Source organism: Arachis duranensis, chromosome 3, assembly GCF_000817695.3.
Source record: "Arachis duranensis cultivar V14167 chromosome 3, aradu.V14167.gnm2.J7QH, whole genome shotgun sequence".
Classification (NCBI taxonomy): Eukaryota; Viridiplantae; Streptophyta; class Magnoliopsida; order Fabales; family Fabaceae; genus Arachis; species Arachis duranensis.
This window is the reverse complement of record NC_029774.3, coordinates 116,088,725-116,107,335: the sequence shown is the minus strand read 5'-3', so window position 1 is coordinate 116,107,335 and position 18,611 is coordinate 116,088,725. Positions and strand designations below refer to the sequence as shown.

Below are 18,611 nucleotides of genomic sequence, written 5' to 3'. Positions count from 1 at the left end.
TACAATTAAAATTTTAAAATTTTTTTTTGAGAAAAACTGACCAATTTCAAAAATCACTTTTAAATTTAACTCTTTATAAATATTAAATTAAATTAAGTAAAATAAGATATTTTCTTTCTCACATTACCGTTATTAATTCGTATTGGTGAAGACTTCAAGCATGAGATGATCGAAACTCATACCTTGCTTCAGGCGCAAATAAAGTAATAGATTAACGAAATTTAATATTATATTGAAACTTAATTCAGTGATGACAGGAATTGAATGAACGCGTATATCACATGCGGCGTAAACTTAGCACATAATTCTTTGGAATAGGATATTGCAATAGGATGGCAAATGCATATACTATTGCAATTCTCACCCTACATAGTTTATTATTTAGAGGTATTTCTTGCTTTGTAAGTTAGTTTTAGAAGGTGTTAAATTTATCTAACCTCAAATTCTAATATAATATTAAAATTTATTTAATTTAATATTGTTAGTGTTTTTGTGGTGATTAACCATGGTATATCTGTTAATAAATTTCTGTAAATTTTTATTAAGATGAGTTATACATGATAATAAGAGAATAAGAGAATGAGGTCCAATTTGGGTAAATAACTTAAATAAGTTTTTTTAGAAAAGGAGCTTAAAGTATAAGGACTTTTATTAATAGTAGCTTATAAATAAGTTATTTTGTGTTTGGATTTTTAACTATAGAAGTACTTATTTTAAAGTTGTAGCATTTGGATAAATAACTCAAAAAATACAAATTTTTTGACATAAGAGAATGGATATTAAATTTTTTTAAATTGTTTAGACTCATAATTTAAACCAGTCTCTTTCAAGAATTTTATTTTTAAATTTGCCCAACCAACTTTGTTAAAATGTGTTCCAGGTCTATTTCGAGCCACCATCTCTTCTTTACATATTTTCATGAATATAACAGTATTTCGTTCATTCCAATCAACTTTAAATTTTCTTCCGGACTTGCCACTTTCATGAATTTGTTGGGGAAGAACATAAAAAAAAAGAAAATTATAAAACTAATTAAAAAATAATAGCAAGTTGTATAAAAATAAAATCACATATAAAAAAATAAAATTAAAACTGAGATTTCATAGCATACAAAATATTCAATACAAATTTAATAATAAAAATAGAATGATAAAATGATAAAAAAAAATATTTGGAAGGAATGTATGCTGATTCAGATGGAACAGAAGATGGTGGTGAAGGGTCAATACTTCCAGCAGATGAATCATTACGTGAAAATGGTGGTGGAAGGCCAACACTTCCAGTAGATGGAACATTGCGTGTGAGAATGATGGTGGAAGGCCAGTGCTTCTAGAAGATGGAACCTTGCGTGAAAATGGTGGTGGAGGGCCAATATTTTCAGCAAAAACAGGAAACATTTTTTCACGGAATCAAGAACGAAAGTAAATTTTTTTGTTTTGAAATCAATTTTTTTTTCACGGAAGTAATAAAATGACTTATCAAAAAGGAGAAAACTAAGTCATCTATTTCTACTTCTTCCAAAAGCTATGAATTAACTTTTCGGGAAGTTAAAAGCTCTTCTTAAAAATAATGCCAAACACACTTATCGTAACTTTTTATAATTCAAAAGTTCAAAAAAGTAACTTTTGTGCGTTCCCAAACGGGCTCTGAGTACTTACAAAAGATACTTCAATATTTAATTCATTAAATAAATAATAGACTTTGTAAGTTGTAATAATCTAAACAATATTCTTACTTTTTTTTTATATCTAAAATGAAAAATAATAATGATTGAGTCTCCCAATAATTTTGTCCTTAAACAAAGAATAATAATACATTTAAGCATTTTAATATATATTTTGATGATCATTATTGATAACCTATTTATAACATTCATGACCAAATTATAAAGTATAATTGATTTATAACGGTGATATCAATTAGATTATCCATTATGAATATTTATGCTCCACACTTCTATAGGATTTTATAAATAAAATTAATTTTAGAATATACAAATAACAAAGAAATTATTGAATAATTCAAACATATAACAAAAATAATTAAAAAATCATTATTTTTATAAGTAATAAATAATTTTTATATCTAATAAAATATTTGTCTATTTAAATATTAAAAAATATTCACTTCATCTAAAATCACCAACACTTAAAAATAAAAATATCTTATTTTTTTATGAAAAAGTTTAGGACCAACACTTTTTTAATAATTTGGGCAGTACTTAGTTATTAAAAAAAAGTGAGTAATTTTTTATTATTGGATATAATCTCACACCATTAAAAATACTATTGATGACCAATTGATGATTATAAAACATAAAACTTGCTGGTCCTAGCACTCTTCTTTTTTTATTAATACTTGAAAAAAATACATAAAATTGATCTTATTTCTAAAACTTTTTTTAAAATATATATTTGATATTGATATTTTTATCACATTTTAAAATATTTTAGAAGCTTATTTTTTTGTGGTTATTTTTATCAGTAATATAAATTTTTTATATCATTTTAGTAGTTTATCTTTTTAGATAATTTATAAATGTAAAAAAACAATATTACATGACTAACAAAATTTATTTTTTTGGCCAACATTTTAGTAAATTTAGTCATTATTCTAAATTCTATGTACTAAATTCTAAACCTAAATCTCAAATCTAATAATATAAAGATAAGGTGTTGTTTAAAAGTGTTGACTAATATAGATAAAAAGTACTAGTCTCCTGACATTTTTTTATGTGAAATAATTTTCCTCTCTTGAACTAATTTTTAAAATTAAATAAAATTCATTCGATATCAAGATTCAATTTCTTATCATACTTGAATTCTTTTTATTTAAAATAAAAATAATTCTCTAATTTTTGTAACTTGATGGCTATGTTGTTAGGGACGCATGTGAATTGGATAAGATATAATAAAAATATTGATCCAATTCGTATTAAAATTATTGTATCAAATTAAATTTAATAAATACATTTTTTAGACTTACAAATCGGATCGAATATAAGATATATATTCAAAATAAATAAATGTTTTAAAAATTTATTTTTATTAAAAAATCAATAAAGCACTTCTTTTTTATTCTTTTAGATATATTTATTTTTAATATAATATTAAATATTTTATTTAAATAACAAAAATAAAATAATATAACATATTAATAATTATTATTAATTAAATAAAATATAAAAATAATATTTTAATTTTTATTTGTTTATTTATTCCTTTACAGATCTACAGATCTGTAAGTACCTACTTAAAATTCACAATTTAATTTTATTAGTGTGTCAGGTCCAAATCAATCAGATCTAAGAAACCTATAAATCAGATCATATCTATAATTTTTAGATCAAATTTAAATAATTATCGCAGAATTATATATGAGATCCGCTCCATAAACAATCCCTTTCTGCATGCTGTAGGGTCAGGGGAGTTGATTTGATCATCATATCTCGATGGTTATACCAGTATGGAAGTGGGAATTTTTATTTTTTATTTTTAATAAGAAAGATCTATTCTTTTTGGTAGGTATATAAAAGAGTGATTAAAAGAAAAAAACGTGCAAACACGAAATATTGTGTCGAGGTTGCAATTTGAGACCATCGAGATAAAAGGCAGGGTTGGTTTGAAATGCTGTTGCTTTGCCCCTTTTGGCATGAAAATGGCTACTAATTAGTCAACAACGTTGCGCTACTCATATGAAGTAGACGGGTAGTTTCCTTTTCTACTTTCCAATGGAGCGTTCTCTACATTGATGAATAAATAAAAGCAGTAATAATTAAATACAAATTTGGGTTTAACTAGTCCATAGCTTACTACAAATAGTCAAATAGACTAGTTCAAAATTATGGTGATAGCTGTGGTGTTTAAAAAATTTACTTAATTAATTAAAAATATAAAAACAAATAATTATTAAATATTTAAACAAAAATTAAATACTAAATTATAATTACTATAGAATTTACCCAAAATTATATATTACCGTTTCACACATACACAGGACATTTTCCCACGCATTGTGCAAAGTGCCGCTTTGGTCAACACGTAGTTTGAGAGACATAAAAACAAATAGAAAAATGAAAAGTAAAATAAAATTCCAATTTGCGAATATCCTACCACCTGCTTAGTTTGACTTGGTGAATAAGACACACATCTTCTTATGTATTAGTACTCTATATATACAATAATATAATGGCCTAATAATATAATATAATATAAGTAGTAACATTAGCATTTATAGGCGGTATCAAATCATCACTATATTCATCACATACAACGCCAAAATTATTAGCAGTAGCAGTTCTAATTAGACTATACGTATATATATTTGGTCTCTAAATTGAGCTAAGAATCAATCTTCTATTCATCTATCTTAGAAAAATTAGGGGTATGCCAACTTTATTGGTTATATGGTGTATATTGGTTGGTGTTCTGGGGAATTTGCAGAAAGGTGAGGGTCGAATTAGACATTACAGATGGGATGTGAAGTACGAGTATAAGTCCCCTGATTGCTTCAAGAAGCTGGTGATCACCATTAATGGGAGATCTCCAGGACCCACCATCCAGGCAGAGGAGGGTGACACTGTGGTTGTTGAAGTTAACAACTCTCTCGTCACTGAAAACCTTGCCATCCATTGGCATGGGATTAGACAGGTACATCAACCACTACAAAAATATTTAAAGCAAAGTTCATCACTCAATTGTTATATTTGTTATAGTAATTTTGTTGCATATGCATGTGATGATAGATTGGAAGTCCTTGGTTTGACGGAACAGAAGGTGTAACTCAATGTCCAGTACTTCCCGGAGACACATTCAAGTATCAGTTTGTTGTGGACCAGGTATAAATGAAATTAAATTAAATTATATTGTTCATGCATGATACATTATTTTTAATTAGCTAGTAAGTATTTTTTGGTTAAATGAATGGGACAGGCTGGAACATATCTATACCATGCTCACTATGGAATGCAAAGGGAAGCAGGGCTATATGGACTAATTAGGGTGTCACCACGTCAGCCAGAACCATTTGCATATGACTATGATCGAAGTATCATTTTGGATGATTGGTTCCACAAGAGCACATATGAACAAGCAGCTGGATTGTCTTCAATTCCTTTCCAATGGGTCGGGGAACCTCAGGTATATCAATCAATTCAGACTTTTCTTTAAATATTTAGGAGTAAATATCTATTTCAAATCCTACTTATTTGCTCAAAGCACCAAAGCATATTTTCACAATTTAAAAATCTCTAGTCGGATTCTAATTATCTAAGTAATTAGTTAAAGTGGTCTTTATAAATAATGATGAGCAATGTTACATTGTAAGTAAATATTATTATTTTTGGTTAGTAAGAATTTATACTCATATTTATAAATGTTTTTTCACACAAAAAAATATAATTTATTTTTATATTTACTAAGATTCTACACACATGAATTAATATAATTTATACTCATATTTTTTAAAATTTGTACACATAAATTAATAAAATATATTTATTAAAAATAATTCAGTGTATAAACTAACTAAATAATGACAAAAAAAATACTAAAAATTGTTCGTCCTCAAAACTTTCTCAATAATAATATACTAATGTATCAAAAGTTATTTAGACTAATTTTTTAAATATTGAAAATTAATTAAATATTTTTAAATTATAAAAAAATATTTTGACCATCCATCACTTTGTTCTCTCATCTCAATGTCTCAAGTATATATTTGGGTTGCATTGGCACAGTCACTGTTGATAAATGGAAAAGGAAGGTTCAACTGCTCTTTATCATCTCCAGTAACTGGAATTTGTAACGCAACAAATCCAGAATGCGCTCCCTATTCACAAACGGTGGTCCCTGGAAAAACATACAGACTCAGAATTGGCAGCTTGACCACTCTTTCAGCCCTCTCTTTCCAAATTCAGGTAATCTAATTCAAACCTCATTTGTCAACGTCTTATTCATTTATTGCGTTGCTTCCATTCGGTTCACATCTACCACATGCATGAAAATTAATTAAATATATTGTGCTTCATATTTTGGCAAAAATATTTTTGTACGGGGAAAATTTGAGTGATATCCATCAAAATGAGGATGTTTTGTATTCTCAAAAATAAAAATATTATATAAATATTTTAATTAGTCTAAATTATATGAGTTTAAGATGAATTGTATTTTTTTTAATTTTTGGAAAATGAATTAGTTGGTGCAAATTGTAGTTTTTTTATGTTTTATTTCTTTTTTTTAATAAAAGCGATTCATTGGATAGAATTGTATTTTTCTTTTAATTTTTGAAAATGAATTCATCGAAAATGAGTTATAATATTTTAAAAAATCAAAAAAGAAATTTATAGAGAGTGAATTGTAAGACTTTTAAAGAAGAAATTTTAAAAATAGAATAGGTGGGACAAATTGTGAAAAATGAATAAGTTAGGTTGACTTCTAGATATCACCATATCTGAGTAATTCACATACTTGGACAATTTTTTTTCTGTAAAACATATTACCCAGAGTCGTATTTCCTCTGTTCTGATATATAATTCCATGAAATGTATAATAAGAATAATAAATAAATTTGAAATGCATGCAGGGCCATAAGATGAGAGTGGTGGAAGCAGATGGACACTATGTTGAGCCATTTGAGGTAGAGAATTTGTTCATATACTCTGGTGAGACCTACTCGGTTCTGGTTAAAGCAGATCAAGACCCTAAAAGAAACTATTGGATCACCTCTAACGTTGTAAGCAGAAACAGAACCACACCACCTGGTTTAGCCATTTTCAACTACTATCCTAACCACCCTATGCGCTCTCCTCCAACCCCACCACCAACACCCCCTGCTTGGGACGACGTTAAGCCCAGGCTGGCCCAGAGCCTCGCCATCAAAGCCCGCCAAGGCTTCATTCAAAAGCCTCCAACAACCTCTGACAGAGTCATAGTACTCCTCAACACCCAGAACACCATAAATGGTTATCGCAAATGGTCCGTTAACAATGTTTCTTTCAGCCTCCCTCAGACCCCTTACCTTGTTGCACTCAAAGATAATCTAAAAGACGCATTTGATCAAACACCTCCTCCTGAAGGCTATGATTCTGTTAACTATGACATTTTCAGTGTCCAAAACAACACCAATGCTACTTCCAGCAATGGTATTTACAGGCTGGAGTTCAACTCAACGGTGGATGTTATACTTCAGAACGCAAATACCATGAACAAGAACAATAGCGAGACACACCCGTGGCATCTTCATGGACATGATTTTTGGGTTCTTGGGTATGGAAATGGAAAGTTTGACAAGGACAAGGACCCTAAGAAGTACAACTTGGAGAACCCCATATTAAAGAACACTGTTCCGGTGCATCCCTATGGTTGGACTGCACTGAGATTCAAAGCCAATAATCCTGGAGTGTGGCTATTCCATTGCCACATAGACTCACACTTCTACATGGGTATGGGAGTCGTCTTTGAAGAAGGAATCCATAGACTTGCTGAGAAGCTTCCTTCTTCTATTATGGGTTGCGGTGAAACCAAAACTTTTAGACCTTAATTAGTAATAATAACCAATTCAACCACTTACAATCAATATTGTTTCATCTCATTTCACACTTACCTGTATTCTTTTATACGTTTCAATTGTATTGTTATTATATTATTTTATCAATATTGCTTCATCTATTTTTTCCCCTAGATACTCTCAATAGAAAATAGGAAATAAAACGAAAACGAAAAGATCAGATCAACGCGTTTAACCGAACAAAGAATCAACGAACATATTATTACATGTGGATCAATATAAGCTGTGAATTGTTTATCTGAAATAATGCAATTAAAAATCTTGTTCTAATCACAGCACAAGTACTGAATATGATCGTAAGTTTGACTTAAAACTTCTAGATGATGTTTACTGGTTAGGATAATAAGAAGGTGGAAAACTTCCAATTAACCATGGAATTTACCGGAGTCATGGGTTGCCTGGTCAGGGGCATCTATCACTATCTCAACAATAATTAATTTGACATCTAGTTAGTATCACTGGCTATAATCAGATAACAACTTCAACATTTGACAATACAATACATACACCAAATTCCCCAACTACATTGACAAATTACAGTAACAAACTTCCACAATCAATGCATCAACTTGTTCAATCCTTGTCTACCTTGGCAAGCAGAGAAGCGGCCCCTGACTCAGCGCCAGGTGCTCGTTTTCGCTACCAAGACAGCTGGGAGAGAAGCAAGGTCTCCAGTTCAGAGAGACGGAGGATCTCTGAACTAGTATCCTCTGCATCTTTCATAGCCTTCAACCGAGAAGCCTCTCCCGCCTCTAATTGCTTCTTCAGCTTACCAGACTCCGCTTGGGATTGACGGAGTTTACCATCCAAAAGAGTCATTTGAGATAGCATCGGCTCCGCCTTCCGAACATTAGCAGCCGAGCGAAGGAAAATGTGATACATGGACTTTGCCTAACTGGCAACGTTGCCATCATGGAAGAAGTCTTCGATGTCTGGCAGGAGGTGCTGATCAATGAAGGCTAGGGCGTCAAAACTCCAATCCATCACAGAAGGCACAGACCATTACTCTTCCATGTTCTCTCCGTTACTTTCTGATACGTGAGCATCTTTCCTATCTTTTTCTAGTGAATTTGTATTTAATTTGTTGAGTTTAATAAAGAATTAATTATCTTTTATCCAATATGGATGCTACTTTGAGTCTTTTGCAATTTTGTTTATTTTAGGTAACATTTGACTGGATTTAGTGGAGTTTCTGCAGCACAAGAATCAAACAAGATGGCAGCGATAAGCGACGCGTATGCGTGACTGACGCGTGCGCGTGATTTGGAGCTTTCCATGGCGACGCGTGCACGTGACTGACGCGTGCGCGTGACTGACGCGTGCGCGTGACTGACGCGTACGCGTGATTTGAAGATTTGCTCAGCGACGCGTACGCGTGACTGACACTTGCGCGTGACACGCGAAGAAGACCAGTGACGCGTACATGTGACTGACGCGTACGCGTGACATGCGTCACGTGCAGAAAATACAAAAAATGCTGGGGCGATTTCTGGGATGCTTTTGACCCAGTTTTCAGCTCATAAAGTATAGATCAAAGGCTGCAGAGTGAAGGAATCAAGTGGTCCCCATCCATCAATTGAAGACTTGCTGATTGCTATAACTAATTCTGATTTAAATTCAAATTTGATTTTTAAAATAGGAAAAGATATGATTTTAATTTTAGATTTTTAAATTAATTAGGATTAGTTATAAAAGGGGGATTCCATTAGGGAATTCTAGACCAATTTACATTCCGCATTCCATGAGCAACTAAACCTCTACTGTTAAGGTTAGGAGCTCTATCTATTGTATGGATTGATACTATTATTTTTCTATTTTAATTCATGTTTTGATTTATATTTCAATAATTATTTTCGTTCTTTATTTTATAAATTTGGATGGAACAGGAGCATGACCCATGTTCTAATTGAATTCTTGTATAACTTGGAAAAGCTCTTTACTTGAACAACAGCTTGAAAACACATTATCCTAAATTTCTAATTGTTTGTATTTAACGGGATACGTGCCACATAATCCTCTTATTTTTGGATAATTAGGATTCTTGTGGCATATAAACTGGAATTTGATCATCATTCTCTAATTGGAATTAGTTGACCAAGGAATTGGTAGTTGATGAATTTTAGAGGAGACTAGGAAGGTCTAAGGAATTAGGGTCTAGTCACAAATAGTTTGCCATGAATTAAATCTTACATGATTAAAATAAATTAATAAGAAAAATCAATCTAGAAAATAGATATCTCTGAAACCTTAACTATTTCTCCATATATATTTCACAACTTCTTTACTGCTTGCATTCTGAAATTCTTAATTATTGTTTAATACTTTTTGAATACCAAAACACTCTTTTCTGTTTTCCTGACTAAGCTCATCAATCAACCATTGTTGATTGATCCATCAATCCTCGTGGGATCGACCCTCACTCACCTGAGGTATTACTTGGTACGACTCAGTGCACTTGCCAGTTAGTCTGTGGTTGTTAAATCACCGCACCAAGTTTTTAGCGCTGTTGTCGGAGATTGACTGTGATTAACAACTATCAGTTGTTTGATTACTTAAATTAAGCGTTTTAGTTTTAATTTAATTTAAATTTTATTTAAAAATTTTTCGAAAAAATTTTTTCTGTTCTGTCTTCTTTGCTTTCTTGTTTACCACATGGTACGTTTAATTCTGTTTGGTGTTTTGTGCTAAGGAAAAATAATGGAGAGAGATCACATAGGTTACTACTCACACCCGAGTAGTGATTCATATTATAGTGGATGGAGGAACTATCCAAATTTTGGTTGGAAAATTCAAAACCTAAGAAACTTCAATGCTCCATGTTCCAACTACCAAGAACCACCATCTCCATATTCATATCCAGAACCACCATCTCCATATTCATATCAAGAACCATCATCTTTCTACCCATATCAAGAGCCACCATCTTCCTATTTATACCAAGAACCATCCTCTTATTACTCTTATCAAGAATCACCATCTCCTTCTTATTCATATCAAGAACCACCATCAGATATTGAGCTCCTCATGAAAGAATTCCTACATGATATAAAGACGAGTGTCAAAAATATAGAGAAATATGTGCAGACGATTATCAAGAACCAGGAAGAGGAATAAGCAAATTTCTTCTCAAAAGATATAATGCAAGATCCTATGGAAGAAAGTGAGAAAATCATCAAAGGAGTTTATACTCCAATGAATTCGAGAACTTTCCACCCTCACATATGGAAGAAGAGGAAGATGCACAACCTCCCATGCCCTTGGTAAGCAATGAAGAAGAGATTGAATTAGAAGAAAGCTACCAAGAGGAAGAGGTTGAAATTGAGGAAGCTTGCAAAGAGGTAGAAGAATTCAAAGAAGAAGACAAGGGAGTGGAGCTTGCAAGACCTCTTCCAAAGCCATCACCATCCAATACAACATTCAAGTGGGTGAAATTACTATCCTTAACCTTTACTTTCCCACTTGAATATGGGCTACTGGAGACGGATGGTCAACTTAGATCTCTTTGTGGCATTAAGAGTAAAAGGAAGATGGTTAGCGGTAAGAGTTGTCAAGCAAGGTTCAATATGGTTGCATGCTCCAAATTGAAGTGCAAGGATTGGTGTAGAGCTCAATTGAATGGGTCTAGAAGGTTGTTTGGATGTCTCTGTGAGAATTCAGATCGCTTGCCATCCGGTGGGAACAATGGTGATCCACAAGAAGACGGGTGTAAAAGCAAGGTTTGGGACCTTGGAATTCATTCCCACAATCAACACTCTTGGGGCCTTGTCACTTGCTTCAACTTGCTCGAAGGCATTATGCACCTAGCTTGGAATCTCGGTGGCCATTGAAATTACAAACATTGGTGGAGATTCCTGGATCAGTACAAGCACAAGCCACCATGACAAGGAGTTCACCACATGTCCAACTTAAGGACTTTAACTAAAAGTGCTTGGTGGGAGATAACCCACTGTGGTATGATCGCTCCTTTTCATTCTTAATTGTTTTTCTTAGTAGTAGTTTTCTTACTTATTTTATTTTTATTGAGTTCTTAATAATTTTATGATCATGCAGCTATTTTAGAATAGGAACAAAAAAAAAAAACACCCGACGCACGAGCGTCCTGACGCGTACGCGTCAGATGGGTGTGCATGAAAAATAAAAATGAACAGAGAGTTGCGCGGGAGTGGCGCAGGAATAATGCCTTTCGCACAAACAAGCCCAAGCGTACGCATACCCCACGTGTAAGCGTCATTCATGATTTTGGCACTCCACGCGTACGTGTCATCGACGTAAATAAGTGTTTTGGCAGAGAGTTGTGCTGGCTTAGGGCTGGAAGTGTGCTAGAAGCACAAAACTTGTTCATGCGTACGCGTCCCTGACGCGTACGCGTCATTTGCACAGATAACCATCCACGCGTGCGCGTACATGACGCGCACGCGTCGTATGAAAATATTGGTGCCCAAGCCACGCAAACAGAGAGTTATGCGTGCGGGCGACTGGCTTCGCGCGAATCGCACAAAACTAAGGGCACGCGTACGCGTACCTGCGTCATTAAGAAAATTCCGCGACCCACGCGTACGCATTGCCTGCGCCGCACAACTATACTAGTTCGCCGCCCAGTTTTAATTTTCTTTTTCTCTCTCCCAATTCCTAATTCTCTCTCGTTCTTTTATCCTTTTTCCATCTTACTATTTGTTTTTGTTTTCAGTTCTTCTTTGCTTGAGGACAAGCAAACCTTTAAGTTTGGTGTTGACGCTTCGCTTAAGGATTTTCTGTTTATTCCTATGGCACCAAAAGGGAGGCGAATCATCTTCACTGAGGAGCACAACCTGAAGAATAAAGCGACTGCTAGGATAACTAAGGTGGTTGAGTTCCTTTCATTTTTTTATTCTTCTCCTCTTTTTCTATGTTATGTTCTGGTTTTCTGCTATTTTACTTTATTTGTTGCATGATCCTTTATTAGTTAGAATCCTAGGACTAGTTTAGCTTTCTCTTAATTGCTTTAATTCTGAAAAGATGTCTCATGTATTACTCACTGAGCTTGAATTCAATAAAAAATACAGAAGTGATGTATTGCATGAGAAATTGAGCTAATTTTAAGAGTAGTCTTATTTACTTAAATGTGGTGGTATTAATTGTAATTCTGAATGCATGACATGAACAATGCATATTTAAATTTGAATTAAAGAATGTTGATGTACAAGGAACAGGAATTTAGAGAATTATTATGATTTCTTTGAAATTAATGAAAGTTTAATCCTTGAAGCAGAAGAAACAGCAAAAGAAAAATAAGAGCAAGGTCCAAGGCTCTGAGCATCAATGACTAGGGAGGTCAGACATGATTAAAAGCTCAAAGAGTTGTTTTCCTAGTCACATGCTTGTGGTGTTCTTGTGTCAGGTAATCCTTGAGATAAAACATTTAGAGTCGAGATCAATTGCAGAGTACGCCAAAGGCTTTGAGCACCACTGTTTGGGAGTAACTGGAAAAAAATTAATAATAATGAAAATATTTAGAACTTAAAGAAAGTTTCCCAGTTAAGTACTTGTGGTGTTTCTGTGTCAAGTAATCCTTGAGACAAAACATTTAAAGTCACGGCTAGGCTCAAGGTACAAAGCACCAAAGAAAAATTATTGTGTTCAAGGATTAAATTGAGCTACAAAAGATCAGAGAATTCATAATATTATTCGGATTCTAATTCCAGATGACAGTAACATTCTTCTGATTCAAAGGAGAGTGAGATGCCAAAACTATTCAGGATTGTAGTTGTAAACTCCACTATAAGAAAAGACATGGGCTTAATCAAACTCTCATTATCATGCAAATTCACATCCTAAGCCTATATTAATTTTGGTTGCTTGAGGACAAGCAACAGTTCAAGTTTGGTGTTGTGATGCGTGAGCATCTTTCCTATCTTTTCCTAGTGAATTTGCATCTAATTTGTTGATTTTAATAAAAAATTAATTATCTTTTAGCAAATATGGATGCTACTTTGAGTCTTTTACAATTTTGTTTATTTTAGGTAACATTTGGCTGGATTTGGTGGAGTTTCTGCAGCACAAGAATCAAAGGAGATGGCAACGAGGAGCGACGCGTACGCTTGACTGACGCGTGCGCGTGATTTGGAGCTTTCCATGGCAACGCGTGCGTGTGACTGACGCGTACGCGTGATTTGAAGTTTTGCTCAGCGACGCGTACACGTGACTGACGTGTGCACGTGACACGCGAAGAAGACCAGCGACGCGTACGCGTGACATGCGCCACGTGCAGAAAAATGCTGGGGGCGATTTCTGGGCTGCTTTTGACCCAGTTTTCAGCCCAGAAAGTACAGATTAGAGGCTGCAGAGTGAAGGAATTAAGTGGTCCCCATCCATCAATTGAAGACTTGCTGATTACTATAATTAATTCTGATTTAAATTCAAATTTGATTTTTAAAATAGGAAAAGATATGATTTTAATTTTAGATTTTTAAATTAATTAGGATTAGTTATAAAAGGGGGATTCCATTAGGGAATTCTAGACCAATTTACATTCCGCATTCCATGAGCAACTAAATATTTACTATTAAGGTTAGGAGCTCTATCTATTGTATGGATTGATACTATTATTTTTCTATTTTAATTCATGTTTTGATTTATATTTCAATAATTGTTTTCGTTCTTTATTTTATGAATTTGGGTGGAACAGAAGTATGACCCATGTTCTAATTGAGTTCTTGTATAACTTGAAAAAGCTCTTTACTTGAACAATAGTTTGAAAACATATTATCCTGAATTTCTAATTGTTTGTATTTAACGGGATACGTGACATATAATCCCCTTATTTTTGGATAATTAGGATTCTTGTGGCATATAAACTGGAATTTGATCATCACCCTCTAATTGGAATTAATTGACCAAGGAATTGGTAGTTGATGAATTTTAGAGGAGACTAGGAAGGTCTAAGGAATTAGGGTCTAGTCACAAATAGTTTGCCATGAATTAAATCTTACATGATTAAAATAAATTAATAAGAAAAATCAATTCAGAAAATAGATATCTCTGAAACCTTAACTATTTCTCCATATATATTTCACAACTTCTTTACTGTTTGCATTCTGAAATTCTTAATTATTGTTTAATGCTCTTTGAATACCAAAACACCATTTTCTATTTGCCTGACTAAGCTCATCAATCAACCATTATTGCTTGATCCATCAATCCTCGTGGGATCGACCCTCACTCACCTGAGGTATTACTTGGTACGACCCGATGCACTTGCTGGTTAGTCTGTGGTTGTTAAATCACCACACCACTTTCCTTAATCAACCTCTTCCGCGTCTTACCTGCCTCGGAAACAGGAACCTCCACGACTTCCACATCGACCTCGGCACCAGCCATTCTGGTTGCAATCACCTCCTAAGAGACTGTCCGCGAGTTCGGCTGAGGCACGGACTGAGGTGTTGACGGCAAGGCTCCACCACCCTCTCTCCCGACATCTTGGGTTAGGGCAGCCTTCAACCTCGCAAGAGTAGTCTGACTACCAGCCATCTCAATTGAAAGAAATAGGAAATTGCATCAAGTTTCGAACTAGGAAAAACATAGAAATAAAAATAGGAGAAAGTAACAAGACCCACCGACATAAGATCGACACACTACCGGATCACCTATAACATCCTGGGATTTAGTGGCATGTCCCCAAAAATTGCAACAAGCCGTCGACAAGATCTCTATTTTCGGGATAACAACCCATCATAGGTGATCCGATCGTCATATACGACGGGCTTGCGCTAAAATTCCAATGAGTGGCGAAGCGACATTCCTCTTAAAGGTCAACCAGAAGGGATGATGCCCCCGAGTAGGTCTAACTTTAAAATATTCCTCCTTAAAACCGTAAAAAGAATTTTTGAATAAACCAAAGATCCACCTATTTAAATAGACCCAGAACGACATGTAGCCCTTCTTATACTTCTCCTCCTTGGTTGGAAAAGTGCACAGAAAAAAATAACCTATACACGAGCAGAAAGCTCTAGATACTCATAGACTAGCTCGAAAGCCCGAATGGCCACCTAACTATTTGGATGCAATAGAGATGGCGCCACCAAATATTGATTCAACAGAGTTTGAACAAACGCAGAAAAGGAAAGCCACACCCTCCAACCGTGTGAACATAGACTTGTAAACTCACATTCAGTCGATGACTCGAAAAGTTAGGATTTATGTAACAAATCCTCTCATCCATCCTTGGAAAGTAAAAACTCATACCGAACCTCTAAATTAAAACCCCAAATTAGGCTTGCCAGCGTGTTAAAAATTTGTCTACATTAGCTTTTCAATGGCGTTTCATTGACAAAAATTATTTGAAAGACAATTCTGAATTTGAAAGTACAACTTCAAGAATAAATATAAATAACTAATAATTTAAGAGACTATTATGGAGTTCGAATATAATTTTAAAAATCACTTTAAAATTTAGTTCATCAATGATCATATTATTACATGTAGATCAGTATAAGTTGTGAATTGTTTATCTGAAATAATGCAATTAAAAATCTTGTTCTGATCACAGCACAAGTACGGAATATGGTTGGAAGTTTGACATAAAACTTCTAGAAGGTGTTTACTGGTTAGGATAATAAGGAGGTGGAAAACTTCCAATTAACCATGTGGACTTTACCGGAGTCATGGGTTGCCTGGTCAGGGGCATCTATCACTGTCTCAACAAGAAGTAATTTGACATCTAGTTAGTATCACTGCTATAATCAGATAACAATTTCAACATTTGACAATACAATACATACACCAAATTCCACAACTACATTGACAACTTACAGTAACAAACTTCCACAATCAATGCATCAACTTGTTCAATCCTTGTTAACATATGACATACTATAACATATCTCTCTCTCTCTCTCTCTCTCTCTCTATATATATATATATATATATATATATGTAACATATAATTATTCAAATGAGTTCTTGAAATTTTTTAAAATTAGATATTTTAATTTTTAAATTTTAAAATACTCAAAACAGTTTTTAACGTTTATTTTCATTAGAGAATATAATTTTTCTCCAATTCAATCCGTTAATTATTAACAGTGATTGTTAATATGGAACGTTAACTCGTATAAGTAAATGATACGTGTCTACATATACAATAAGTATCTAAGGTAAAGCAAAAGTATAAAACAAGTACTGAAAAATAAAATATCAAGACAATTCTTAAAAAATTTTTAAAATTTTAAAATAGTCCCTTCCAAGAATAAAATATCCAAAGTGTAAAAGTTGTACCTATCGTTCGGGAGCTGATTGGAGACATGAATCTCCTCTGCTACTTGGTTGGAACTTTTAGCATTTGATTGAGCATTATTAGTCCTTCTATTTGAATTCCCTAAAACCTCTTTCGAAAGAGACCGAAAAATGATAAAAATTTATGTTGCAATGTGCTTTGTAAGTTTTGAATTTTACGCATGTAATGGGTGAAATATTTTCTATGAGAATGTAAATTTTTGGACACGATGAATGAGTTTTAGTTATTTATTCTTCGTTAGATCAGTTATATAGTGCTTTGTTGCAAATCTTTGCATAAAAGTTGTATTAGGCAGCTAATAATTGCAATAAAAATTTATTAAAATCTTAAGAAACATGAGTTGGTAATGTCAATTTGGTGTGTGTGATTCATGGACTGGTTTTGGTTATGAATTTTGGGTTGGATTATTGATTGCTTGTGTAGTCTCCATTATCAGTGTGACAAGTACAATCTTTGTATCTATAAATATGATTGTCATGTCGCGATGACATAGTAAGGCATGCTTCTTCTGTTGAGGGAGTTGCCTATGGCTATTAGCTAGTGACTCAATCAAAAAAGAAATAATTTGAATGAATGATTGACTTCACAATATATTTATTTTCATTTTTATTTAATCAGAACTTAACTTTTTATAGTTTTTTTTTATATCCTTGTAAATAATAAATTTGAAAGGTTAGACATTTTTATTGATGTGATAATATATAATTAGCTATTATCAAATTCTGTAAGGAATACGAAGAGGCCAATATTTTTAGTATAAAAAAGTAAAATGTTAGCTAATGTTAATTTAAATGTATAATAAAAATAAGAAAAAAAATATTAATCACCAAATAATTTCCAATTTTATTAACAATACGTGAATATTAAATTTTTTATTTTATTATCGTCAAACTTTTATTTTTTTAATGTGCATTTTAAATTAAAAATAAAAATATATTACACGTGATACTTTTTACAAAATATAAGCAATTATTTTTATATAGCTAATATTCTAAATCAGTTTCAAAAAAAATTCAGTCAGATAAGCAATCAGTCTACTAAACTTTTATTTTATTAAACAAATTAATTTTTTATATCATATTGTTTGTCTTTATAAAATGAGTGATCTGAACATTTTAAAATTTTACAAAAACTATTATATCTTTTATTAAATAACAATAGAGATTGATCTATCTATTTTTTTTATCAAAATTTGATGTAAAAATTAATTTATTTAACAAAATAAAAAGTTAAAAATTGATTTAATAATTAAAATTAATTAAAAATTAAATTATCTGACTAAAAATTTGTAGGAACCATTTAGAATATTCCTCTCTTTCTATATAAAAAGTTGTACAAGGGATAAACTGACCGGAAATAAGAATAAAGAATCCCATTTTAAAAGTTTCATTTGAAGTCTGGACACCAATTAAGGTTCGTTTAAAAAACTTTAAAAGTAATTTTTTTTAATTTTTAACTTATAAAAAGTAGTAGTATTAATATTTGGTATAATTTTTAAAATTAAATTATAATTTTCTAAAAAATTATTTAAAAGTTTATAGAAAAATTAAAAAAAATAATTTTTCATAATACTTTTATTTTTTATTATATTTCTTTAAAATAAATATTTTTAGAGTTAAAAATTTAAATACAAAATAATTTATTTATAACTTATTTTTAACAAAATCATTTATTATTTAAATTATTTTATTAAAAAAAATTAATTAAGTTGGTTACCAAACTGAACCTAAGTTTAAAATGAGCGAAATTGTGAAGTTTCGCTAATTGGTAAATG

The 18,611-nt window shown here is 32.3% G+C and overlaps 1 protein-coding gene and 1 long non-coding RNA gene across 2 annotated transcripts; both read left to right on the top strand.

Annotated features, from left to right (window-relative positions):
- The first annotated feature begins 4,231 nt into the window (after positions 1 to 4,231).
- Positions 4,232 to 7,667, top strand: LOC107480398 (L-ascorbate oxidase). The gene is made up of 5 exons (XM_016100525.3): positions 4,232 to 4,649; positions 4,745 to 4,837; positions 4,932 to 5,138; positions 5,738 to 5,917; positions 6,583 to 7,667. Exons 1-5 carry the CDS (start codon positions 4,386 to 4,388, stop codon positions 7,537 to 7,539), a joined length of 1,701 nt encoding a protein of 566 aa, XP_015956011.1. The 5' UTR covers positions 4,232 to 4,385; the 3' UTR covers positions 7,540 to 7,667.
- Positions 7,668 to 8,051: 384 nt separating this feature from the next.
- Positions 8,052 to 9,402, top strand: LOC127745803 (uncharacterized). Its single transcript, XR_008007375.1, has 2 exons — positions 8,052 to 8,604; positions 8,730 to 9,402. It is a non-coding gene; the product is annotated as an uncharacterized LOC127745803 (long non-coding RNA).
- Positions 9,403 to 18,611: the final 9,209 nt, after the last annotated feature.

Excerpts from the sequence above, each read along its gene's own strand:
- LOC107480398 (XM_016100525.3), top strand. The coding sequence starts at position 4,386 with ATGCCAACTTTATTGGTTATATGGTGTATATTGGTTGGTGTTCTGGGG. Across the intron at positions 4,650-4,744 it reads ATTGGCATGGGATTAGACAG|ATTGGAAGTCCTTGGTTTGA; the intron begins GTACATCAACCA and ends ATGTGATGATAG. Across the intron at positions 4,838-4,931 it reads ATCAGTTTGTTGTGGACCAG|GCTGGAACATATCTATACCA; the intron begins GTATAAATGAAA and ends TGAATGGGACAG.